Below are 27,492 nucleotides of genomic sequence, written 5' to 3' on the forward strand. Positions count from 1 at the left end.
CCCAGGGAGGGGCTGGAGTCTCCTCCCTGGGGATATTCCAGAGCCCTCTGGACACAATCCTGTGCCCTGTGCTCTGGGCTGGCCCTGCCTGAGCAGTGAGGTGGCTCCAGTGACCTACTGAGGTGCCTTCCAACATGATACATCCTGGGATTCTGTGGAAAAAAGCACAACCAGAATGGGACATGTTGTGCTGGTCCATCTCCAGCTGTTTTCCCAGTGCCTGGGTAGAAATCCATACACACTTTGCCACCCTGGGTCACTGCATCCCCACTTCATCCATCAGCAACTCAGAGGGGCACTCCCACTTGTCTCAGTCACATCCCTATCCTTGGGAAAACACTCAGGGATTTATGGACCACAACAACCACGACAACAGTTTCCAAAGGTTCTCAGCCTACAGAACGTGGTCCAGTAACACTGAGGGAAACAGATCCCAAATCCAACCCAAAAGGATCCCAAATCTGACTGTGGGGGTGAGAGCTCACAGACCATAGGTTGTTTTCTTGCTCAGCACGTCTGGCTGATTTATTCTGGGGGGGAAAAAGCATCAACTTGTTTATAAAATCATAAGGGATGGAAAATCCATCCCTTCCCTCCTGAGCTGCTGGACCCTCATTATTAATTTGCACCTCATTCCTCACTTGGATTTTAGCATTAGGAAGCAGCAATGGCTGGAAGAAACATCTTTCAACAGAGACTCCTCACCCTGACACAGAGACAAGGAGTCACATCCTTAGTGCTTCCTCCAAGCACTTGTCTCTCAAGTCAAGTCACCTCTCAATCATCCTCACAAACTCAAGGCTGTCAGAGGACGAGGCTACAAAACTTCAGATGTGATGTTTGGAAAGGGCACAGTCCCAACTGCACATGTTAATGTCTTTCCTTTTCCTCTCAATTTAATTTGGGAGGGAGAGGACACAGGACAAGAAACAACTGGAGCCTTCTGGGAGTGCACCTGCTGTTTAACACCAACTCCTCTCACAAAATGGTTCTCAGCACAGGAAGTTTAACACAAAGATCAGCTCAGTGAGAACAGCTCTAGAAAGGATAAAACTTGCTCCAAACAGCAGTGGACAGAGCGTAGGGGGGTTCATCCTGTTTGCTGCAATGAGAAATAGCACAGATTATTATCTTTTACTCCTGAGCTTCCTTTGAAAATGGATGTAGCAGCTAATCTCCAACATGCTGGATGAGGCGGGCAAATCCTCCTGGGAATGATCCCTTATCAAATTCACTCCTTTACTGAGGCTCAAGAACTTTGTGCAGAACTTCAGTTCAAAGCATGAAATCCATTCTCAGTGTAACTGGGCCAAGGTTGGACAGGGTTTGGAGCAACCTGGGCTAGTGGAAGGTGTCCCTGTCCGTGGCAGGGGGTGAGATGAGATGAGCTTTAAGGTCCCTTCCAACCCAAACCATTCTGTGGTTCTTTAACCACCTCACTGAAGCAACAGGTTCGAAATCCACCCCTTTGCCCTTCTATCCCTGTGTTCCAGAAGAATCAGCCTGGTTTTGGTTACAGAAAGAAAACAGCCAAGAACACCCTTTCTCAGCCAGGACTGTGTCCTCTCCTCTTCCTTTCTCCCACTCCTCTGTCTGGATTATCCAAGCAGAGGATTATTTTGCAGCAGGCCCTGACATCCCCAACCCTGCAGCCCCAGGACAGGATCAGCACTTGCCAAACCCCACAGGGCGAGCCCAGCAAGGTACAATTTGTGTTTTCAGCAACTCCCTTTGCCCACTTATATTTTTTTAAATGTGCACAGACCAAACCTCCCCACAATTCCCACTGGCAGTGAGTCACAGGAGCTGCAGTGCCAGCTCGTCTTGGGCTCAGGAGGATTGACTCAGCCTCGATGCATTGATTCACTGGGAAAACATGGGGCTTGGATTTTGCTTCCAGAGAAATCAGCAGCACCTTCCCGACACAAAGCATCAGCACTTCCACACCCCAGAAGCACTTTAAGGGAGTTTTTGGGTACCAGAATCATGTATAACGTGGTTTGAGCAGGGCAGGGATTGTCCCCCTGTGCTGGCACTGCTGGGGCACCTCCAGTCCTGGGGGCAGTTTTGGGCTTCTCATGACAAGAGAGACATGGAGGGGCTGGAACATGTGCAGGGAAGGGGCTGGAGCAGCAGGAGCAGCTGAGGGAGCTGGGGGGGCTCAGCCTGGAGAAAAGGAGGCTCAGGGGGGACCTTCTGGCTCTGCAACTCCCTGACAGGAGGGGGGGCAGGGGGGGGGGCCGGGCTCTGCTCCCAGGGAACAAGGGGCAGGAGGAGAGGGAACAGCCTCAAGCTGTGCCAGGGGAGGGTCAGGTTGGACACCAGGAGGAATTTCTCCCTGGAAAGGGCTGTCAGGCACTGGAAGGGGCTGCCCAGGGAGGTGGTGGAGTCCCCACTCCTGGAGGTGTCCAAGGAAGGACTGGAGGTGGCACTCAGTGCTCTGGGCTGGGGGACAGGGCGGGGATGGGGCACAGGGTGGACTCAACAGCCTTGGGGGCCTTTTTCAACCAACAGGATTCTGTGATTAAGAGGAAAAACCCAACAAACAGCAGCTTTCCCAGGAGCTCTTGCTGTCCCCACGTGCAGCTGAGCAGGGCTGGCAGAGCAGTTTCCCCAACTGGAGCAAATATTAATTGGTTCTTGTTTTCCCAGTGTTTCAAGGACCCTTCAAAGTGCAGTTGCTCTGAGGAGAAAATGCACCTGCTAGTTGAGCTCTTTTTCCTCTCCTCTTCACCTTGGCCAAAGTATTTTTAGCTGTATGGACAGACCTGCCAATACTTTCACCTTCAATCCATTGCAAGGAACTTTCTGACAACACCCAGCAAGGAATGAACCAAATCCATCCAGGGTCAAGAGAGGCAGCAGGAAAGAAATAATGAGCAAAAGCAAGTCCCCAAAGGGCTTTTTCAACATTTTTTTGCCTTCAATATTTTAGCTCCTGTTGTTCCCACACTGCTCCTGCTCCCATAGAACTCGGTTTGTACCTGATTTCAACACACTCAAGAGTTTGAGATTTTAAGACCAGACATTCACACACAATCCACCTGATCACACTTTCCAGAATAAACTGGAACCCTGCTGAGTCCCCCAGATCTACTAATCTGAGTAGATTTGGCAGAAAATAGCCCAATATTGTCATCTCAGAAGGCAGAAAAACTCACTATTTAAAGGAAACCCTCTCTCCTGGCTGTTCATCTCAGCAGGAAACGTGTCAACAGCTGCCAAATTGGTAAATACAAGGATTTGCTTCCATCAGAGCACAGGATCAGAAAGAAGAGGAGGAGACTTGCTCACGAAGCACTATTGTTATTAATTCATGCTGGGCCCAGGATGGGGCATTAATTGCTACAAAACATGTCACACCAAGCTCTGAGCTGACACAGTCCCATGGGCCTTCAGGTCACTGCTCAGCTGCCTCAGGTGGACACAAATCACTTCTAGTTTGGGTTAATCTTGCAGAAATAAGCAGATTTCCATGGAGGAGGGGGGTGGCCAGAGCTGGCAAACTCCAGCACACACAATTCCATGTCTTTAGGGTCAAGGGAACCTCTGAGAACCAGAGCAAAGTGACATGTGGGGGTTTGTGACTCTTCCCAGGCTTCCCTGAATTTCCAGCTTTCCTTCAGCAGCCTTTTTTCAGTGTTACCCCTTCATTAGGAAATCTATTATTTGATGATCTCTCCATCTCTCCCAGCAGTTTACTGTCCCATTTGAGACACATTCTTTTGTCAATGAGTTTGTCCCCACACGGAAAACAGATCAAACCTGCTAAAATTTATACACCTGAATGTACAAACCATGCAAATATGCTCCCAGCACATCCAGAACCCACCCCATGGCCCACCTTGAGAGCCTCTGAAGCCTCTCAAGTCTTTTGTAGAAAGTCTCTCCTTTTGTAGAAAGTAGAAGTAAGATGAGAAGGAAGAAAGAAAAGGTGTCCTGAGCAGGTAAAGTGGAGAAGGAATTAAAAAAAACTATTTAAAAGTACATTCTTAACTGGGTACCTTTTCAGCCAAGGCCTTTAAACTGTCCAGAAACCTCTGCCAGAAGTCCTTGAAGAGGGGTCTGTCAATTCTCCTCAGGCTCTCCCTGGTGCTGGCATCCACACTGACATACAGCTGGGTCACTGGCTCCAGGCTCCTTTGGAAAGAAAAAGCAGGGAATTGCTGTTTTCAGACATTGCTGCTGCTTGAGTTCGTGTTTTTGTGTTACAGGAGCTCCCACCAAGCTGCTCTGCAGGTCCAGTAGCAACAGGAACTTGGCAAACCATCCAAGCTCCAGTGGCTCATCTCTGCCAAGTGACCATCGTCCGTGGCGAGATGCTGGAACCTTCCACCAAATAACACCCCCCAAAGCTGGGAACTCACACACACAGGCCTTGGCTGACAATTTAATTATCTTTTCCTCACTGAACTGGAACATATTTCACTCCAGAGTAGCTGTAACACACCGGGAAAGGCTTCCCAAAGGAGGCTGCCAGGGAAGCACGGAGAAGCTCTGCTGCTCCCCACAGCCCCCATGGTCAGAATCCACACAGCTCAGCCCCTGCCCCAAGTTCTGTTTGCTCTGGCCCATGGAAAACTAATCCCATTCAATAGAAATGGACCTCAGGAGGACATTTCTTCCTGGAAAGGGTGGTCAGGCACTGGAAGGGGCTGCCCAGGGAGGTGGTAGAGTCCCCCACTCAGTGCTCTGGGCTGGGGGGACAAGGTGGGGATTGGGCACAGGGTGGACTTGATGATCCTGGAGGGCTTTTCCAACCTCAGTGATTCTGGGATTCTAAATAGAGGCATAACTTCCTACTGCTGTCTACACTGAACTTACCTGACCTGCAGGTGGATCCTCAGCCAGTTTTTTTAAGGGATATTAAAGCTGTTTAGAAAACAAACCCACACACAAACCACCACCGTGTTCTCCTTCCACTAACAAGGCCTTATTCCACACTGTGCTGGTGAGCTCAGCATCTGTGAGCCCAACACTGGTAATCCCCAAAGAGTTTAAACCTCCTGTGCTGTCTGAAGAGCCTGGGTTGAGTCTAAACCCTTCCAGAAATCAAGGGAATAAAGGAGAAGCAGCAACAGATGCATCAGCAAAGGGATCATTGAGGGCATTGAGAAAAGCTAGAAGGAGTTCCCTTAGAATTCCAGGTTGGAAAAGCCCTCCAAGATCATCAAGACCAACCTGTGACTTGTCCCCCAGCCCAGAGCACTGAGTGCCACCTCCAGTCATTCCTTGGACACCTCCAGGGATGGGGACAAACCCTGGTGACAGACAGAAGGGACAAAGCCAGTGAGTGTGACACACCCAGCCCTCGGGGCACCTTCCACCCCGGGGGTTTTGAGATGAACAATCACATCCCAAGTGTCCCCCAGAGCTCAGTGTGGGGACAGCATTTTGGGAGTGCAATGAGCAGGCACCAGTCCCAGCTTCGTGTGCTTCCTTGGAGAAGATGAGAAGACATTAGAAACCACTGTTCAGCTGCCAAACAGGGCCACCTAAAAACACAGCCACCCCCTGGCCACCCTGAAGGTGACAAAGGGACAAGGCCTGGCCAGAATGAGACTGAACAGAGCTCTCTGTGTCCAGAAAAATCCACTTCACGTGGACACTCAACCAACCATCTGAACACATTCCCTCTGCATGAAGAACCCAGAACAAACTGAACATTTCAGGTTAAAATATCAGTTTGGGAAATGAGCCTGTCTGGACTGGCAGCCCAAAGCCACAGACTCCAAAATGACCAAATGTTCTAGGCCTAAGTGGATTGGAGTGTTCAAAGAATACTGAGCCAAAATACTCTTTTTTACTCAATGCTTCGTTTGCTTAATTAGAAGGTGCCCCAGTGAAGATGGAGGGGGTGTTTTTTAAACTGCAGGCTGAGAAAAATCATCTCTTCTCTGAGGAATTCCAAGCTAACAACAGGCAAGAGCCAGACTCACTGTTAGATGGAGAAAATTAAAGAATTAGAAGAGATCCCAAGGAGGGATTTCTGCACCACATTGCTCCAAGCAGGAGAGGTCCACAGGGCCCTGCCTGGCTGGGAATTGAGCCAGGATGAACTTGGACATGCTCAGGGAACAAGGAGAAAGGGCAACCATGGGTGCCATGAGAACTAAAACCCACCTGATGTTCCTGGAACTCAGCTACACTTTATAATTAACAGGAGATTTAGTTGGATGGTACCAGGATGGGGTTTTGGTTGTCTGAGGTGACATCCAGGACACCAAATCCATGGCATTTACACACCAGCCAGGAGGTGGTTCCAGCAGCCCACCTGGAGCAGACACAGCAACACCAAACCCGAGCATCTGCTTATGAGCAATGATGAGAATCTGCTCATTGTTATCTCTGAGGATCACAAATGCAAACAGACACAGGAGGGTTCCTGTTCAGAGCCAGGAAAGCTCCATCACTTTGTGGATGTGTGTGTGGGGCAGCTGGAGCTGCAGTCCAGAGAGAAGAGGAGGAGGAGGAGGAGGAAGAGAAGGAGAGGAGAGGAAGGCCCAGGAGACACCACACTGCAGCCCCAGTGGGCTCCTGTCCCAAACCCAGCAACAGCCCAGCCCACACTCCACTCCCATGGAATGGTTTGGGTGGGAAGGGACCTTAAAGCCCATCCAGTCCCACCCCTCTGCCATGGGCAGGGACACCTTCCACTAGCCCAGGTTGCTCCAAGCCCTGTCCAACCTGGCCTTGGACACTTCCAGGGATGGGGCAGCCACAATTTCTCTGGGTAACCTGTGCCAGGGCCTCCCCACCCTCACAGGGAAGGAGTCCTTCCCAATATCCCATCTCACCCTGCCCTCTGGCAGTTTGAAGCCATTCTCCCTTGTCCTGTCCCTCCATCCCTTGTCCCCAGTCCCTCCCCAGCTCTCCTGGAGCCCCTTTAGGCCCTGGAAGGGGCTCTCAGGTCTCCTTGGAGCCTTCTCTTCTCCAGGTGAACCCCCCCAGCTCTCCCAGCCTGGCTCCAGGGCAGAGGGGCTCCAGCCCTTGGAGGCCTTTGCAGGCCCTTGTCCAAAGGCCCTTCCTGCACCAGAGGTCACTCTGCTTATTTTAGGAGTAACATTTCCACTCCAGCTGACAGCACAGAACTGAGCCTGGTGCCTACTTCAGTTCCCACATTAAGTAAATCATTTGCTTTGATGAGCCAAAGATCAGTTGCAATTTTTAAGACAGCAAGACCAGCGTTTTATCACTTTCTTTTTTGTTTCTTTTCAAACAGATTCAGCAGATCCGAAGAAGTGCAGCTTCAAAATAGAGTGTGTGCTCCCTTTTTAAACTGCTATATTTAGGAAAGAGCAATTTCTATCTATCAGGCACATAATACATGACTTAAAGTAACTTGATTACACAATTATTCAATCATTTGGAATGCCTTTGTGGTGTATAATCACTCCCTCCAAAATTGCCTGCCCTCCCCCCCCCACTGCCATATTCAGACCACAAGGAGTGAAAAGGAAGCTCTACCAGAAGTACTGACACAGAGAGCACTGAGCTGAAATGAGGAGCTGAGTGACACCCCAAAGCCACCCTGCACTCAGCTCACCCAACTCCAGGCTTGGACTTTGCCAGAGGGATCAGCTGATGGAATTCTGAGCTCCCACTCAGTGCTGTGTTTCCTTGCTACTCCGCTTCAGACTTTGTTAAAAGCAGCCTGGATGCTCCAAAGCAGCAGAAAAAGGGATTCTTTGCATTTGTAAAGACTCTTGGAGTGTCCATCAATATGTTTGTTACACTTAGAGAATCACAGTTCAAGTGTCTCTGAGAGGAAGGTAAAAACCTCTGATCTCACTTTGCCAATGAGTGTGTGCTTGTCATGTGTCCTTATCCTGCACTCAGGGTCCTGCTGGAGATGCTGGGCTGGACAGAGCTTTGGTTTGAGCCAAAAGCTGCTCTTAGGGAGTGAGAACAAAGGTCAGACCCAAAATTTATGAGTTCAGTCTCCTGCTGTGGCTGACAGAAACACTCGCAGCAGGTATCCACATCCCCGAGCTCAAAGCACAGCTCCCTCCCTGTTCTCCTCCTTCAGCAGGTACAGCATTCCATTCTCTTCACTTCCAGAAGCAATCCCAGTTTGTTTAAGAGGTACAGAAAGGAAAATCAAACTGGGGAAGAGGAAGAGATGAAAATGAGCCCGTGGAGATTGAGGTTCAAGTCAAAGACATGCTGAGAGGGTTTTCCATTGCCATCATGCAGAGCTCACTCCAATGGGGGATAAAGTGGAATCAAGACACAGGTCAGCATTCCAATCGTTTAGTAGGAAGGTATTTCATCCAGCCCTTACCTGATCTCCTCTGGGAACTGTGCATTGGTCACCAGGAAGCTGGAGATGCTGTGTTGGTGCAGGAGCCTCACGAAGCGGTTGATCTGGGGGTACATGATGGGCTCCCCCACCAGGGACAGAGCACAGTGTTTCACTGTCAGGGCCTCCTCAAAGCGAGCTGCCTTCACCCCTGACACACCTGGAAAAGGGGGAAACAGCTTTACATCAACAATGGATGGGGCCCTGAGTGACCTGGTAAAGTGGAAGGTGTCCCTGCCCATGGCAGGGCTTGGAACGAGATGACTTTTAAGGTCCCTTCCAACCCAAACCATTCTGGGATCCCATAACAAATCCCCCTCCCAAACCTTGCATCTGTATCCAAAATACACCCTGGCACAAGGAGGACTGAGAAAAGCAGCTGGAGCCCTCTGGAACCAGAGGGGACACCAGGCCACAGACAGCACCCAGGAGTAGATCTGCAGGAACCCACAGACACTGTCCACCCAGGGCCTGGGGCTGTGTGTGCCCTGATCACTGCTGTGAGCAACCTGGGTAGTAGTAACGAGTAACCTTTGAGCCCAGCTTTAACATTTGAGCCCAGCTTTAACATCTGAGCCCAGCTTTCCCTTGCTGAGCCCTCGGTGGTGCTGCCTGAGCGCTGAGACAGAAACACAAGAGGCAGTTTGATGCAACTTCAAGCAGGTGTCTTAAAAAAGAACCCCAGGTTATGTGTGTGTGTGTCTGCTGCTGGTCCCTGTGGCCCCCCAGCCCCAGGAAAAGCAGTTCCTGGGGGAGCTGAGCACGTGTCACTGGGCAGAACATCAACAGCTGGGGCTGAATCCACACCGGCAAACACACAAGGAGGAGTTCAAAACCCCACCACAACATGGCCCTGAACAGCCAAAGAGATTTCAGAAGGAAGAGGAAAACAAGGAGCTCAACTGTAGCATCCATGTGGAAACACTCCCTGCAGGTCTGACCCACCTGAGGTCACGATTCCCAGGGGAGAAAAACCCTCCTCCAGCCCACCCACCCCTGCCCAAGAGCCCAGGACCCCACATGGAATCACCCAACTGCAAACAAGCCTCTGCTCCAAATATGTCACTTCACATTTCCTTGATGTGCCTTGATGTCCTCCAGTAATATCTGAGGGTTTAGATTGGGGGCTGGTCCCTTTTAAAGATAAAAAAACAAAGCCCCGAGTGTGGATCCAGGTCCTCAGCTCACCTCTCGTTGCCTTGACGCTGCAGCACAGAAAATTCCACCCTGTGCTGCAAAGCCCAGATAAAAAGGGGTGTTTGTGGATATTGCTGCAGCCTCGTGTAGAAAAAAGCTGATTTGGAATCAGAGCAGAGCTTAGTGAATTTTAAACCAGCCAGGCTCAGTCCTGAGCCAGTGACAGGACTAATGGTTATTCCATAGAAACTTGACAGTACTAAATGAGAGCTTTATTTGAAAAGAAAGAAGCATCTGAACCACACACTGAGATTAAAGGACTAACTTTGGTATTCCTGAAGCTACTGTAAGTCACTTTTGGAATTAATTAATTCCCCTCTCTCAGCATCTCTCATCTGGACTCCCATAATTACCGTGGCAGCTTTGTAAGCAGAGAGAAGAAAATTCCATCATCACCTAAAGTTGGAGTGGAACTTTCTCAAAACAGTTTACACCAAATCTGCTGAAGAGCAAACACAGCCCAGAGGAGGGAGAGGGTTTGTGTGCAAACATTTGACCCTACAAATCACCAGCCAGGCAGGGATAAACTGCACAGCATTAGTGCTATTCCAGGAGGGCAGGAACTCTCCTGCACTTGGGGCTGTTGTACCCTCAGGGACTCTCAGGATTTCCCAGCACAGGTCATGCATTTTTGTTTGGTTTTTTTTTCCTTTTCCCAGGGCTGTATTATCAGAGACTCCCACTCTCCTGTTTCTGAATTATGTTTCCATTCTCTGTGTGCCCTTTGCAAGGGCAGAGAGATTTACCAGTCACTCCCTGGAAAAATGTATCCATCAACTGAACTGCTTCCCACCTTCGCTCCATAGCAGTAACATTTCTCTCCATCACTTACTCTAAGAGAGAATTATGTGACTTTAATGTCTGTGGTCTTCAAAACCAGCACAAACTATGGCAACAATAAAGGAGAACATGATATATTAGAGGGACTCAGAGTATTGAGGGCTGTTCCTCCAGGATATCCTAAAGGATAAAGGGACACAAGAATTCTTCTGTTCCTTCAAAGAAAATCTCATTTCTACTTCAATGCATGGAATTAATAAAGCCTCATAGAATCCCAGAATGGTTTGGGTTGGAAAGGGACCTGAAAGATCACTCAGTCCCACCCCCTGCCATGGGCAGGGACACCTTCCACTAGCCCAGGTTGCTCCAAGCCCCATCCAACCTGGACTTGGACACTTCCAGGGATGGGGCAGCCACAGCTTCTCTGGGCAACCTGGGCCTCTCCACCCTCACAGCCACAATATCCAACCTAAATTTCCCCTCTGGCAGTGGGAAGCCATTCCCCCTTGTCCTATCCCTCCAGGCCCTTGTAAACAGTCCCTCTCCATCTTTCCTGTTGGCTCCTTCAGGCACTGAAGGACCACAATCAGGTCTCCCTGAAGCTTCTCTCCTCCAGGCTGAACAGTCCCAGCTGTCCCAGCCTTTCCTCCCAGCAGAGCTGCTCCATCCCTCTGATCCTCCTGGCGCTCCTCAGATGAGCTCAGCAGTTCCTTTGGCACGTGGAGATGGCACTGGGACTACAAAGGGCAGCACCAATTCATTCAAATGGCTTTGGGCATCACCTGAGCAGCATCGCTGGGTGCTCAAGCCCTGAGGGATCTCTAGGTAAGACATTTCCCCATGGTTTTATTCTCCAGGAGCCCAAATTTGTCTATTCTGCTCTGGGGGTCAAACAGCTCAGCCCTGCTGGAAGTTCCTCTGGAGTCCCAGTCAGTGTTGCAGAATCATGGAATCACTGAGGTTGGAAAAGACCCCCAGGATCGAGTCCAACTGTTCTCCCAGCACTGCCAGGGCCAAAACTAACCCATGTCCCCACGGGCCACATCCACACAGTTTTTAAACCCCTCCAGGGATGGGGACTCCACCACTGCCCTGGGCAGGTGGGCCAGGGCTGGACAACCCTTTCCATGGAGAAATTTTTCCAATATCCAATCTGACCCTCCCCTGGCACAGCTTGAGGCCGTTCCCTCTCCTCCTGTCCCTTGTTCCCTGGGAGCAGAGCCCGACCCTTCCAGCTCCCCCCTCCTGTCAGGGAGTTGCAGAGCCAGAAGGTCCCCCCTGAGCCTCCTTTTCTCCAGGTTGAGCCCCCCCAGCTCCCTCAGCTGCTCCAGCCCTTTCCCTGGACATGCTCCAGCCCCTCAATGTCTCTCTTGTCCTGAGGGGCCCAAAACTGCCCCCAGCCCTCGAGGTCCCCCAGCAGTGGCAGCACAGAGGGACAGAGCCCAACCTGCCCTCCTGCCCCACAACAACCTGCTCCTCACTGCTCAAGCCCTGGGGTGGTTTGTGGGGTTTTGATGTTTTTTTTGTTTGTTTGTTTCAAAAATCAATCCCAATAAAATCCACCTGCTGTTTGTGGAGCTGCTAAGTTGGCTGGAAAGACACAGTCATGTTTTGTGCCTGAGGCAGCTCCAGCCTGGCACAGCCCACTGGGGACTTCCATCCTTTCCTGCATCCTTTGCCTGTCCCTGCTTCAGCTCCCCCCACACTGCTCCAGCTCCATTTTGCTTTCACTGGATTCTGCTCCAACAATATTTCCACAGGCACCCCAGGGAAGCAACAGTGTTACATCCCCAACATGGAACAGCAGCTCCTGGGCTTTTCCTACCGATTTTTCTTCTCCTTAATAAATCTTTGGCTCCCAAGACAGGAAGCATGTTGCCATCTATCACTCCGAAAAAGTAACACAGCTTTTCTTTTCCCACTTTGCAGCTCGTTTCTAGTCCAGAACCATTTTTTTTCCCCCTGCTCTTTCTCCTTTCACAGTTCCAGGTCAAGGGTAACTGTGCTGAGGATGCACAGGCACATTTCAGGGAATATTTATGAATTTGTTTAATGGAGAAGAAGCTCCCAAAGGAGAGAACTGGGATGTCCTTACAGGCCTCTTGACACTTTAGCAATATTTTCAGATGCTGACAAGTCTGTCCATAAGGATTCCCTGTTCCCAGCCCTTTTTGGGAAGAGAGCAGGGAGTAGTAAAGGAAAGAAAAGGTTATTCCTTAGTCCAGGGTGATAATGGCTTTACTTAAAGGACTTGAAAGACTCCAAGGCTGGAGACTCCCCCACCTCTCTGGGCACCACCTTGGCTGAACAAGCTGATTTTGGTGTCTGAGCTGACCCTTCCAAACACAACCCCAAGTCTGTGGTCCCTTGTTCTACCACAGCAGGTGGGTCTGTGGGTTCAGCGTGGGCTGACAGGGGGTTACAGACTCCTCCAGAACCTTCCACTGCTTACACTCACTGGATCATCGAGGTTGGAAAAGGCCTCTAAGATATCAAACCCAACCAAGTTTATCACATTTGGGAAACCAAATAAAACCTCCCAAAAAACAGCCATCTCTTTACAGAGGCAGAATGAATAAACATCAAACTCACAACAGGTTCCTATTTGAAGGAAAAGCAGTGCTACTGAGAGGGGATAACTGCAGCTTCAGTCAGAAAGAGGTGTTTGAATAATTCCTGAAAATAGCAATACCCTGAACACTGCTGCTTAATTATTAATGGAAAAAACACAACCTGGAAGTTTCAGAATGAACACAAAAGCAGGGGATTAAGGCTGGATATTTCCTGATCACTTTTGCCCTCACTCGTACAGAAGAGCCAAGATTCCCCATCATCCAAACCAGTTTAACCACTGTGGAAATCTCTGTGCTCACCAAGGGAAAAGATGTAACAACCACTAAGGTGCAACTCCCCTCCTCCCCTCCAGGCAGCACCAGATACCCAGTGGCTGAGGGAAAGGTCAAACAGCTCAGAAAACAACAAATGTGCCACAGGAGTTTCTTCTCCCCCATCTCTGTGATGTCCCACATCTCACACACCTCCCTCCCAGATGACCAGAATGTTCTCCCCCATGCTCTGAAGGTGCCACTGCTGGTTGTCTTCTCAAAGCACCACCCATGGGGTGGGAGGAGAAGTTACCTTTGAACTGCTTGATCATGTTCTGATGGTTCTCAATGGCCTCCTGCAGGATCAGCTCCGGCTGGTCCATCTTCCAGCGCCACTCTGTGCCCACGGGGTTCGTGTGGTGCCTGAAGGGAGAGGAGACAAGGCACTCACTGGCATTTTAACACACATAGGAGGACCCACCTGCCACCTTTGGCAGTGTTTAACAACATTAAAAGCAACAAGAACTTCCCAGCAACATCCTGCTGCTGACCCAACTTTTGGGCGTCATCCTTGACCACCACTCCCATACCTCTCTCCTTCCAGGCTCTGCTCTCCCCAGAGGGAAAAATGGACCTTGCAGCTCCTATTAAACTTAACATACCTATTCTGAACCCCAGGTGAAAGGTTTCTAAGCTAAAATGATGCTCTGCAGCCACGAAAACCTCTGTAAAGAAAGGAAAACTGGTTCCACCTCCTCTTCTGACCACAGCTGCAGGAAGCTCTGGAGAAGGAAGGTCCCAGGACACCTTTAGTTCCATTTTAAAGGTACCAAACACCACCCTGAGAAGGACAGGATTTGTTTCTAATCCAGTCTTTGTTTTCTGCTGTGGCAACAAGGCAGATTAGGGCAGGATGCTTCAAACTCTGAGAGCAGGAAGTCTGCACTGTACCACAGTGGTGGATGTGGGTAATGTCCCAGATTTTAATTCCTCTGAGCCAAGCAGATTGAAGGAGAAACCCCACAGATCTTCCCTCTGAGGAACAGCACATTGGGTTAGGAAGCCAACCTTGCCTGGAAAGGATCATTGCACCCAAAACCAGCAAAAGCCCACCCAGGAAAATCCACACAAGCACCTGGAAGATCTGCAGAGTTTCTCCCCATTTCTTATTTATTAGCATGAGAACATGTCACAAAACCATTGTAAGTCAGCTGGGAAAACAACCTGCATCCTCAGCAGCAAATGAGACATCACAAGCAACTGGTTGGTCCCCATCATGGTCCCACCTGACAAACAGCCCAGAGAGAGCCTGTCCCCTACTCAGAGCAATCCCCCACTCCTGCTGCACTTGGATCAGCATCAAACAGGGATCATCAGCCTTTAAGGATCATCTTAAGTCAATGAATTTCAGTGTTTTCACCTCCTTGTTCTCTCTCCATCTTTACTGCTTCTTCCAAAATACGCTGCAACAGCTCCTTCCCTCTTCCCTCCCAGCCCCACTGCACTCGGAATAATCCACTGAGAAAAGAGCAGCACATTTGGCAGTGTCTGTCACAGAAGCTGTTGGATTAACACAGCTCTGCACAGGGAAACAAGACCAAGGAATATATACCTCTGACACTGAGATTTCTGCCCAGGTGACCCCTGTTTCCAGCCCCACTCTCCAGCAGCCCTGGAAGGCTGCCAAGGAGAGGGCTGGGAGGTGCCCTGCTGCATTCAGCCTTCCAGTTCCAGGGACATCAGGACACGATCCCAGCAGTTAACTAAGGGAGGAAAGACAGGGAAGCACTTTCTCAGGATGAAGTGGCTGATCCAACACTTGCTGGAGACAAGTAAAAGACTCCCACTGACTTTGAACAAGGGGGAATGGATTCAAACTAAGAGTAGATGAAATATTAGGGAGAAATTGTTCCCTGGGAGGGTGGGGAGGCCCTGGCACAGGTTGCCCAGAGAAGTTGTGGCTGCCCCATCCCTGGAAATATCCAAGGCCAGGTTGGACAGGGTTTGGAGCAACTTGGGCTAGTGGAAGGTGTCCCTGCCCATGGCAGGGGGTGGAACAAGATGAGCTTCAAAGTCCCTCCAACCCAAACCATTCTGGGATTCTCCAAGTGAAAACCTGCAGCTGCACACTCTGCCAGTGCTAAAGCCCAAATTCCAGACCCAGCCTCACTAAAACCAGCCTTTTGGCCCAAACATTTCCTCACCCACTTCAAGAGCAAAGATTCAAACGCTGCTCCCAAACTTTACCACCTCAAGGATCCTTTAAGCCGAAACAGCTTTGCTTTCTGAATTTCCCCTTTTTCTCCCTCATCCGCCAACATGGCAAGTTTTCTGAATGTCAGCTATAAAATGCATTTATAAAACTCTTACATGTTTAACTACATAACTTGTACCTTGTATATTTTATAGGGCAAGTTGGCAGAAAATCAATAAGCTCTGGATACACCCTGGACAGCTGTTGGTGTCCAACAGGCCCTGAATTTTGAACACGTCCTAACTGTTTAATAAACATAGCGGGTCATGTCTACAAAGCAGCTTATTTGGCAAAAAGGAGTTTCTCTGCTAATAGGAGCATAAAAAAGCAATGCCTTGTGGCTGAGATTGTTTTATGGCCCCCAGAACACACAGGATTCCACTGTCACCTTCCCATTCCCCCCCAGGCTCCGTGACCCTCCTCATCATCTGCCTCACTGGTGACTGGTAACCGTGCATGGGATTCCTTCCTTCCTTCCTTCCCAAAATAACACAAGGAAAAAAGAAATCCCACCCAAAGCCACACACACCAGAAACCCTTGATTTTAGCAGAGATTCCAAGCGTGAAACAGGTTTGCTTTGATCCTTCAGAGACATTTCACTGCTGCAGCATCCCACCACCATGGAGTGAGGCAGGACTGCAGAAAACACAGTGGGAATCTCCCAGCTGGCTCCCAATTTTCCCTGGCTGACCATCCAGCAGTGTTATCAGACCTTGGATCCACCAGGATTAGGTGACAGCATTCCCAGAGTGTCCCTGGCAGTCCCTGAGACCTCTGTGAAGGTGGATGTGCATCCCCATCCCAGTCGCTTGGGGATTGGTTTAATAAATCTGCTCTTGCTTTGTGCCTTCTTCAAATGATGATTAAAGCCTTCCAAGAATCTTTGAGGGCAAGTGAAACTCGGGGATAAAGTATCATTTGCTCCAGAGCTGGTGATCCCTGGGGGGAACATGAAGGAAGTGCTGGTGGCAGTGCCCAGGAAAGGACAGAGCACATCCTTCTCAGGGAGGGGAAGAGCAGAATAAAATTAAAGAGAGTCCAAGCATCATCTTCAGTGAACCCTGAGAACCATCAGGGGAGATCCCAGAGGAGAAGAGCTTAAGGGCAAAGGAGTTGAGGAGAACTGGCAGTTTTTTAAACCCCATTAAGGCAGAAGCACAAACTCCAGCAATAAAAAGCAACGATACAAAGGATAACAAAACCAATCTGCTCTTCTGCAACCTCGTGATCCCTCAGCTGCAAACAAAACCAGCACAGGAACACAGGGGCAACCTCAGAGAGGGGAAGGGCAAAAATCAGACACAACTAGAAAGGACACACAAAAGGGCTCCCAAGGATGACTCTCCCTGTAATGATGGGAGGAGGAAAACGAGGAACAAGGAAAAAGCTTGACCAGTGCACAAGCAATCCACCTTTAATGTTCCTCTGGGATGACAAGAAACCTCTTTGCAGCTTTTCTTCTGCTTTTTCCTAACAGCAAGAGGAAAAGCCCAGACTGGGTTGGGAAGAGAACAGGTGAGAGATATTTAAACTCTCTGGGATGGTTCAGTCACCCCACAGCACGGTGGATAAGTTGGTTTAAAGTATCAGAGGGTGCCAGGGGTGGTTCAGATTGGATAGTAGGGAAAATTTCTTCATGGAAATCTTCATGTGGCAGAGCAGTGGTGGAGTCCCATCCCTGGAGGGGTTTAACACAGTGGATGTGGCACTTGGGGACACGGGTCAGTGGTGGCCTTGGCAGTGCTGAGGGAATGGCTGGACTCAAGGATTTCCAAGGGTTTTCCCAACCAAAAGGATTCTGTGATCCTCTTCCAACTCACACTTTGGAAATCTTAAGGACAGAAGCTGCTCCCTGATAAAGAAAATACATCCCAGCTCCAGGAAATGCTCAGGTTTTGCAGAGCAGTTTCCCAAAAGGTGGTGCTCAGCACCTCCCAGGTGTCTGCCCTGTGCTTGTGTCCCCCCATCCCATCCCTTCCCAGCACAATCCTGCATGGCACAGCCTCCAAGACCATTTCATAACTAATCTGAGTGTCAAAACACACCAAAAACTTGGTGTCTGGGCACCAGCCCCCTGCAGGAACTACCCAACCCATGTGAGCATCTCACAGCCAATAATCTGAATATATTCCCCACCGATGCCAGAAATTTGGGAGCTGACAGTGACTACTACAGAACCTTCAACAAGCCCAGGTCCAGAAAAATGCACAGTTCTACAGGATGAAAATCAGAGATTTCAATCCCATTCCACCTGAGGAACATTTTCTCCCAGAAATGTCTCTGATTACTGTGCTGGCAGAGCATCGAGACTCTTTACCACTGACAGGGGCATGAACTGGGTGCATTCCATGATTCCTGTACCATTTATATGGCTATTTCAAGAGCTCTTGGAAGGCCCAAAAATCAACAAACCAGTGAAGAACTAAATCTGAAGGAAATGATATATCACAATATCTCACTCCTGTAAATAAAACAATAACCAGGGAGAAAAGAGCAACAACTCAGCAGAGCAAGGACTGGTGGCTGGAGATGCAGAGACTCTCTGAGGTTCCAAGTTTTCCAAACCTGCAGTGACAACTCTTTTGACATCACAATACTTCCCATTTCCCTGAAGGATTGAGCCTCTGGAGTCAAGCTACTTATTGAGGAGAAGTTTTTGTTTTAATCTGTTTTCAGTTTCTTCTCCACTTTTTAATGACCTGAAGTAGTTCTCCTAGGAGAGATTATTCATTTTGAATCTCTTCATTTTGCAGGGTTTACAGTGATCACTGGCTTTTGGCCACACACTTATTTAGTGTCTAGACAGAAGAACTTCAGCTGTTTTCTACTGTAAACCTGAAACCTTCAGGTACAGGTATAAACAAAGTTACAGAACAAGAAATATGAGCCAATTCCTCCACAGGATATTTCACTCTGTCTGCTTTGCCTCCTCCTCAGATGCAAAAGTAATAAACCCTATTAATTTAAATCTGATTTTGCTGTTCCACCTCTCCACAATAATTGCCTGGGTTTCAGACACTCAGCCAGCTCAGCTCATCCCAGGAGCTCTGCCTGGTGACTGTGCTGCAGTTTGGTGTCAGGAGGCCTCAGAATCCTCTCTTGCTCTAATTGATTAAAAGATTTGGCCACTTGCACAGCTCCATTTAGGCAATCAGGCTAAAGAGACACTACAGAGCAGGGATGGGGAGGGACAGACTCCTTCTGTGAACACAATTATGTTGCAGTAATTAAGGTGTGGGTTCCCCCTCTCCAGCCCTGGGGAACACCAAACAATCCAGCTCAGAGAATCATGGAATATCCTGAGCTGGAAGGGACCCACAGGCACCATCCAGGACACCCCAACAATCCCAGAGAGCGTTGTCCAAACCCTCCCTGAGCTCTGGCAGCCTTGGGGCTGTGCCCACTGCCCTGGGGAGCCTGGTCAGTGCCCAACCAGCCTCTGGGGGAAGAACCTTTTCCTGGGATCCAACCTGACCCTGCCCTGGCACAGCTCCAGCCATTCCCATCTCCCAGTCTGGTTTTCCTGTCCTCCAAAAAAGCTGCCACATAATCCTGCAGCCCCAACCCCTGAGCCAGCTCTGAGGGGACAGACAGGGCAGGACAAGCCAGTGAGGGGGCCCTGGCAGGAGTGGCAGCTCCCAGGGATCTACTGCTCCCAGGGACAAGGAAAAGGAAGGGCTCCAGTGCAGAGCCAAGCTACATCTTTTACAAATTTTATTTGTAAATCAATTTTATTTATTTTAATTACACCCTAATTTTCTGAGGGCGTTTGGACACTGGCTCCACCCATGAAGTCCAGTGGAAGGTGTCCCTGCCCACAGCAGGGGGTTGGAATCAGATGAGCTTTGAGGTCCCTTCCAACCCAAACCCTTCCATGATTCTATGACTGGTTTGGGGCCAAAACATGTCAGTGCCAACCAGCCAACTCCCATGACATCCAATTCCCAGGGAAAGCAGCTCAACTGCAGCATTTCTTGCCAAAGTGAGGAAGAGAAAACAAACAGGCTCCTTGGCCTTTTCCTCAGCCATCCTGGGAGAGCTGCAGTGGTTGTGCAGTTGGAAACATTGGCAGGCTCTACAAATGTCAAAACCCTGAAAGAAGAGATCGGGGGGGGAAAAAATCACAGAGGCCTTATCTGCAAGGCAGAGCTGCACAGGGAGAGCAGCAAGGCATAAAACTGGTATTAAAAACATTCTGCCAACAGCAGATCAAAACTATTGCTTTGTGTGTCTCCAACAGCACAGATGGCAAGTGCTGCTAAGGAGGGGATGTGTTTATCCTGCACCTGCAATCCCATGTTCAGTCTCACATGGTTAAAACTGCAAGGTGTGGTGGGTTTAAAATAAAGTGTAGAGATAGGCCTGACTGCAGGGTTTGTGAGCTGGGCTGGCACAGGATCAGCAGGGATTTGGGGTAGGAAGAAAGGATGGAAATCCTTCTTATTACGTGTGGAATATAATATATAAGAATCCTTCTTATTACTTATGGAACACACCAAATCACAGCCACACAAAGGCTGCAGCAGCCCAAGCACAGGATCTGCAAAAGTAACCAAAAAGAAGAAAAGTTCTTTCAGCAGCAGGTCTGGTTTATGTCAAGTTTAAGTACATAAAGCAAGCCCTGGGATGAGCCTCAACCTGAGCCTTATATCTTCCAATATAAAACTTCCAGCTTCCCATGGAAGCATAAGACAACCAGCTGCATTCCATGCGGGAGAGTTAATCTCCTGCCCCCCATTTCACCCACAGGAGGTAAATATATGAACAAATACATAAAACCTGTCAGCACAGGCCCCTGGAAAGCTGTTTCCTTGCATTCACGTTGTAACCATCAGGAAAATCAGCATCCTAGGGCTGCTGCTTCCAGGATCCCTCTGAAGTGCACAGGGACAGTTACAGGATGATGAGTTAGAGGCACGTGGAATGAACCAATTTATCCCAATTACTGCACTCTCCAATTTACACTCGCTGGACTTTCCTGACTCAGTCCATGCTCCCCACACAGGCTGCTGCTAAGAAATACTGAATTAGTTCAAATTGAAGAGAAACCGTGTTAAATTCCCTGTGGAGTAACACTGGGAACAAACCACCTCCTCGTCTTTTCTGTTTGGGATGTACCTTCTGTGCAGGACCAGAGGGACAATTCCATGCCCAGCATTCCCAGGCACCCTGCAGAATTCTGTGCAGCACTGGGAGCTGAGACAGGGAAAAAAAGAGACACGAGCAGCACATTCTTCTTCCCAACCATTACACTGCCCTGAAGAAAAGCAGCAGAACTTTCTCATTAAACATTCCATTTGCTGAGTCCTTTCCAGCCAGGATATGAGGAAAGCCCATCAAGAGCACCAATTAACATTTTGGAATAGACTCCCAAATGCAAACTTAACAGGATGACCAGCGTCTGGTGCTTAAACTTAACACCAACGCTGGAAACAGCTTCAAAGTGCCTTCAGAGTTAGAGCAGTGCTTTAAATGTTCTCATGAAATATTTGCATTATTAAAACTTGAAGACTACGAGAGACAGAAAGGGGCACTCAGAGGAGTTTGGCTGGTTTTGCATGGAATAATCATCACAGAATCCTAGAACAGTTTGGGTTGGAAGGGACCTTAAAGCTCATCTTGTTCCAAACCCCTGCCATGGGCAGGGACACCTTCCACTAGCCCAGGTCACTCAGGATTATTTACTGGGATGTTGGACACTCAGGCTGAGGGATGGAATGGGTGTTGTTGGCAACCTGGGGTAAGGCATAAATCCCAAAGGAAACACAGCTCTAATGGGATGAATTAACAAGCAAGGTAGAAAACAAAAGAGCTCAAAAATAACCTCCCTGTCCTCCCACTCAGAGCACTCACACCACTGCTGGTGTTCCTGCTGAGCCTCAGCCTCCCCCCAGTCCCACCCTGCCCAGGGGTGCTTTGAGAACAGGACAGGGACAGAATTCCAGGATGGGTCAGGCTGGAAGGGACCCCAGTGGGTCACTGGTGCCACCTCCCTGCTCAGGCAGGGCCAGCCCAGAGCACAGGGCACAGGATTGTGTCCACAGGGCTCTGGAATATCCCCAGGGAGGAGACTCCAGCCCCTCCCTGGGCAGCCTGTTCAGAGCTGGGTCACTGCCCAGCCAAGAAGTTCTTCCTCCTGTCCAGTTGGAGCTTCCTGGGCATCAGTTCCTGCCCGTTCCTCCTGTGCCATTGCTGGGCCCCCCGAGCAGAGCCTGGTCCATCCTCTGCCCCCTCCCTGCAGCCCCTGACACACAAGGGGAGGTCCCCTCTCAGGGTCTGCTCCGGAGGCTGAACAGCCCCAGCTCCCTCAGCCTTTCCTGCTCAGGGAGATGCTCCAGTGCCCTCCTCATCCTCACAGCCTGCGCTGGCCCCGCTGCAGGAGCTCCCTGTCCCTGCTGTGCTGAGGAGCCCGAGCTGGGCCCAGCCCTGCAGATGTGCCTGCCCAGGGCTGGGCAGAGGGGCAGGATCCCTCCCTGCCCTGCTGGAAATGCTCTTCCTGATGCTCCCCAGGATCCCATTGGCCTCCTTTGCCCCCAGGGCTCCCTGCTGGCTCAGGGACAGCATTGTCTCTGTCCAGCAGACCCCAAACCCCAAGGTGAACCCCCCCCAGGGCTTTACCTCCAGCAGAAGACACACTTGTTGGCACAGGCCAGGCTGGGGGTGGCCTCCATGCAGCGGTGGCTCTCAATCCCATAGAAGGTGTGTTTGTAGCAGCCCCCTCGGCCCCGGAGCATCGACTGCGGGCACAGACACACAACACAAACAGCAGCACAGTGAGAGCACAGACAGACAACACAACACCAGCACAGTGAGAGCACACCCTCTGCAACCACAGTGAGGGCACAGTTTGAAATCTGCTCCCTTCAGTCACCAGGAACTCCAGTTCAAAGCCCTGTGAGTGACACTGCGAGGTCACACCAGTGCCAGCTGCTCGGAGCGATTCCCAGCACACATATATCAACAGTGTGACTGTTTATACACAGCCCTACAGCCAAACTGCATTTATGAGGTCAAATTTACAACTGTTTTGGAGGAGAAAAAACTTCAACCTCATCAGTACCTTCTCCCTTGCAGACCCCAACACAACAATGTGGAGCTTTCACTGAACCAGCCCATGAAAAAAGTAGGAGAAGCCACTGGAGATGCAAGAAGTGTTGTTGTAAAAGGAGTAACAAGGATCAATTTTAAGGCTGCCCTACTGAACACTCAATCCCTTTCATTTGTCTGCCAGAGTGTTTCTTCCAGCACTAAATTAAATAAACACCCTGACCTTATAAACCCTCATTCACACCCAGCAGTGGCTCCAGCAGGACTCTGCACTTCCCTTCCCAGCACAACCACAGCAGCTTCCCAATGGGAATTAACTCCTGTTTAGCATTCAAGCTGCTTGGAGCAAAGACTGCCTTTCGTTAGCTCAGTGAAATAATAATAAATGAGAAAGAAGCTGCTACTCTCAAAAGCAAATTTGAAATATGACACAGCAGCTTCTTATGCACCTGAAGGATCCTGGTGATCCAAAGGAAAGTCTTCACTGAGCAGCAGGGAAAAATATCCAGGTAACCCCTAAGATATGCACAGGCTGGTTGTACAGGTGGAAGATGAAACAAGGTGGGAAATGCTGTTTATTCTATCCATTCTTCAAACAGACTTCAGGAGATCCACAAATTCCAAGAGAGCAAGTTATATTTGGGACTCTTCCGAAAATTTGCAGGTTTTACGCTCTTTTCCGGGATTTGACAGAACACAATCTTTGCTATCTGTGATATCCCTATGAAAGTCTGTTTAATGCTAATCCTGCCAGCCCTGCTCCTGCTTCCCAGTGATACAAATCTCCAACGAGGCTCCTGGAGACACTCACACACTGGTGTGAACCTGAGGCAAAGCCACTGCCTGGAACCAATTTCAGCTCAATTTATTAGAAGCCTTTACATTCAATTCCTGCTTAAGCTAAAAATAGTGTGGGCCTATCTAAGCACATAGAGCTGCTATTTATTTTGTGAAATGGCTTTACAGCACTGCATTAAATTCTGGTTCTTTAATAAAAGCAGCTTCTCTGCTTTTCTCAGTCGCAACATTGGAGTTTGACAAGTTTTTCTTTGAACATTTCACGGCCTTCTCTGACACTAAAAATGACAGAGGAGAGAAATATTTGTAAGAGTGAGCAGCAGAAGCATCAGTGGGATCGATGTAGCTCACAAACACTCCTGACAATACAGGGCTGGGCGAGGAGAACAAGGTTTTTGATGAAACAGTTCACTGACAATACAAACTGGCTGGTGATTGCCATTCCAAGGGCTCTTTCCAAAATAAACAGAGTTAATCAAGCAGCAAAACAGAGCTGAGAGACCAAGGGCTGATCATCTGCACAGCACAGGAATTAGAGATGTGCTGGCACGTTAATGAGGGGCTGATTCCCACAGGTTCTCGTCCCAGGAATGCTGGAGGGGTTGGTGTTCTGCAGCAGGGAGGGTGAAGGGAACAGTTGAGGGGGCTCAGCCTGGAGAAAAGGAGGCTCAGGGGGGACCTTCTGGCTCTGCAACTCCCTGACAGGAGGGGGGAGACCAGGGGGGTCGGGCTCTGCTCCCAGGGAACAAGGGAGGAGAGGGAACGGCCTCAAGCTGTGCCAGGGGAGGGTCAGGTTGGACATCAGGAGGAATTTCTCCATGGAAAGGGTGGTCAGGCACTGGAAGGGGCTGCCCAGGGCAGTGGTGGAGTCCCCATCCCTGGAGGGGTTTAAAAACTTGTCGATGTGGCCCTTGGGGACCTGGGTCAGAGGTGGCCTTGGTGGTGCTGGGGGGATGGTTGGACCCCATCTTGGAGCTCTTTTCCAACCTTAATGATCTGTGATTCTCTGATTAATGTTACTCCCCAAATGTACAATGTTAGAGACCAACTTTCAAACCGTGAGTTTCTCGGGGACCTGCACAGAACAACTGAAACTACAAACACCCTGAAGGAGCTGAAATTTGTTCTCCAGGGCTTTGTGCCTCTGCTGGGAACGTTTTTAAGTCTGCAAACTGCTTGAAAAGGTTGCAGAGCCTACAACAGACAACTGCAGGGCTGGGAGGGTGGTGTTTTCATATATATCATAGAATCACTGAGGTTGGAAAAGCCCTCCAAGACCATGGAGTCCAACCATTAACCCAGCACTGCCAAGCCCACCACTAACCCATGTCCCCAAGTGCCATTTCCCAGCTTTTGATGTTTCTTCAGTGGTTTCTCCCCTATTTTAGGAAACCAGCCCCTTCCTGAGGGGCTTTTGCACACCCTAAAAGCCTCTTGCCCAAATTGTATCTGTGTTTCCCTTTCCCATCTGTATTTATCCTTTCCCATATGTACATACCCACGGATATTACACACAACCACATCCATACACACTCCCACAAGGGGAATTTTTAATAGTCCTACCATTAAGAAGCGACACCTCACTGTTTAAATCTGATTTAGAAAACCAGTGGAGGAGCAGTGACTGTCCCAGCCCAGCACAACAGGCTCAAACATCCTTGTGTGCCCATCCAGAGCCCTCACACTGGTGATGGAAACACTGGTGATGGAACCTTCCCCCTTTCCTCTGCAGTGTCCTGCTCCTGCCATGTATTCCAGCAGGCAGGAGAGATTTTAGCAGACAGCAGAATAACAGGAAAAAGCAGCAAATGATGCTCCCAGCTCTTTGCCACAGTCACATTCTCACTCTTCACAGCGGGGTTTTAACAGCTTGAAATGCAAGACTGGAGCTGGAAAGAGGCAATTTGGTTTTGTGCACACTTTTAAATGACATTTCATTGGGAAAGTGAAATACCTGAGTAAGTCTCTAGCTTTGTTTTATTTCCCAAAAGAGAAAAGGAAAGAGAGCACACCTTTGTCCACCGGCAGAGCTTCACCCCGGAATGGCTCCCAATGAGTTTGTAACCTGAAAACAAAGCAAAAAATAACGAAGAGCTGATTTTAACCTGCAGTAATTGAGACATAAAACACACCAATGGGTACCCAAAAGGATTAAGCATCACAGTCTCAGTGCTGCTCTTCCTCATTGGCCCCCAGGTGACACCCCCAGCAATGGCAGAGCCAAGGCCGTGGCACCCAAGGAACTTCAGTCAACTGGGAATGGTTCCTTTTGATGGGACATTTATTTATATTGCTCAGTCCTGTTTGAATCAACAGGGTGGCCAGAAAACCCCTCTGTGGAACAGGATGGCAGAACCACAGGTCTGCCCCAGCAATGTGGGAAGGGAGCAGGACAGGGAATCACAGACATTTCCCTGGCCCTGAGCCATGACCCTCCAACAGCCTCTTCCCAGAAGCCAGGATCCCAAATCCCCACTGCAGGTCTGACTGAGCCCAGAGGACAACACCCGATTCCCAGAGCAGCTGTGAGGGCAGGAGAAGGGATCCAACACACAAAGCTCAGCCTAAACCCAACCTTCAGGCTCAGCAGCTCCATCCCCGTGGTTCTGGTGCAGCCACAGCGAGGGAGCTGCTCCTCCAGGCCCACAGAAAAGCACTGCCCCATTCCCAAGATCAACACAATTCCATTTAAATGCCTTGCTCCAGGAGGATTAATCCCACAACATTCATTAAGCACTAAGTGCTATTATTACCCAAACTGCTCGAGTTGGGTTATATCCCTCTTTGAAAAAAAAGTGCTTAGAAGCCAATATGTCTCAAGGATTAAAAGTCACTTCAAAATCAGCATAAAAATAAGAGGGATTTGTGATGCCTTGCTGTGTCACTCACAGGGCAGCTTTTCAGTGGCATTGGCCTCGCTGGCCCCAAACTCAGCACATCCCAACTGCCTGCTTCAGGGGGCAAAAAAATATCAAATGTTAGCTGTCAGGTCTTCTTCCTGCCAACCAGCATGAGCTTAACAGGGAAAAAAGTCTTCTGCTCAGCACAACTGGCCTTCAGCTCCTCCAAGGAGCAGCAGCACAATTCCCTGCCCTGCCTGTTTGTCCCTGGGCAGCTCTGGCACAAGATTCCAGGGAGAGTGACTGCATCCCAAAGAGCCCCACAGCTCCAAGGGCAGTGAGCCAGCCAGGAATGACAGTGCCAGCAGATGCCACAACAGCTGCACCAGGTGGAAGTTAAACTGTGTGAAGGGGGAATCACAGAGTACGTGGAGCACAATGTTCTGGCTGCTGCCACTCAAAGCCAGCTGGGATCTGCCCAGGCTCCTCTCCTGCTTCACCTGGGGTTTGATCCCAGCTCCTCACATTGGTTCTGTCCTTGCTGGGGGGTCAGGACAGGTGGTTTTAGCCTGAGGTGACACAGGACACTGCACAAAGACCAGCACAGAGGAGGTGCCCGGCAGGACCCTCTGTGAGATGGCAAAGGGCCCAAGTGCCAGATGAAGTGAGGTTTTGGGGGCTTTGGGGGCTTCAGAGCCAGGCTGCTCCCGTGGCCTGGGCTCCATCTCCTCTCCTGCTCCGTGTGGATGGACAACACTGAAACATTTGCCTCTCTGAGTGAACAACCCCCAATACACACAGGGATGGAGCAGCTCTGCCGGGAGGAAAGGCTGAGAGAGTTGGGATTGTTCAGCCTGGAGAAGAGAAGCCCCAGGGTGACCTAATTGTGGCCTTCCAGGACTTGAAGGGGCTCCAAGAAACATGGAGAGAGACTGTTTACAAGGTTTGGAGTGACAGGACAAGAGGGAATGGCTTCCCACTGACAGAGGGCAGGGTCAGATGGGATATTGGAAGGAATCCTTCCCTGTGAGGGTGGGGAGGCCCTGGCTCAGGTTGCCCAGAGAAGCTGTGGCTGCCCCATCTCTGGAAGTGTCCAAGGCCAGGTTGGATGGAGTTTGGAGCAACTTGGAATAGTGGAAGGTGTCCCTGCTCATGGCAGAGGGTGGCACTGGATGATCTTTAATGTCCCTTCCAACCCAAACCATTCCATGATCAGCTCTTCTACCATGGAACTGACGGTCCCCAAAGCCACAAGCAATACTGGGGACACCTTTCCCTGGGACTGGATGACACCCAGAAGATCCTGTGGCAGGTTCTGACACTCTCCAGTGGCACAGCCACACACACACAACTGCATCTGGCTGTGACCCGACATTTCCCCCACCCTGGCTCTGCTCTGCCCAGATCTTCAGCTTTTCTTTGCAAACAGGTTTGTCCAGCAAGGTCTA

General features: G+C 49.8%; 1 protein-coding gene across 5 annotated transcripts in view; it reads right to left on the bottom strand.

Moving 5' to 3' along the window:
- The window catches only part of LOC113978185 (S-adenosyl-L-methionine-dependent tRNA 4-demethylwyosine synthase-like), a 100,770-nt gene that overhangs the window by 36,160 nt on the left and 37,118 nt on the right, over window positions 1-27,492 (bottom strand). For all 5 annotated transcript variants that reach the window (XR_003537506.1, XM_027704919.1, XM_027704920.1 and 2 more), the window contains exons 9-13: window positions 25,217-25,269; window positions 21,978-22,096; window positions 13,418-13,527; window positions 8,285-8,462; window positions 4,005-4,140 (exon numbers count right to left, since the gene is read on the bottom strand). Coding sequence is in view for 4 of the 5 variants with exons in the window: in XM_027704919.1 (XP_027560720.1) it covers window positions 4,005-4,140; window positions 8,285-8,462; window positions 13,418-13,527; window positions 21,978-22,096; window positions 25,217-25,269 (596 nt within the window). In the remaining variant the exon portion in view is untranslated. The remainder of the gene's footprint in view (window positions 1-4,004; window positions 4,141-8,284; window positions 8,463-13,417; window positions 13,528-21,977; window positions 22,097-25,216; window positions 25,270-27,492) is intronic.

This window comes from Neopelma chrysocephalum, unplaced genomic scaffold, assembly GCF_003984885.1.
Source record: "Neopelma chrysocephalum unplaced genomic scaffold, ASM398488v2 Primary Assembly neopelma1_299, whole genome shotgun sequence".
Lineage (NCBI taxonomy): Eukaryota > Metazoa > Chordata > Aves > Passeriformes > Pipridae > Neopelma > Neopelma chrysocephalum.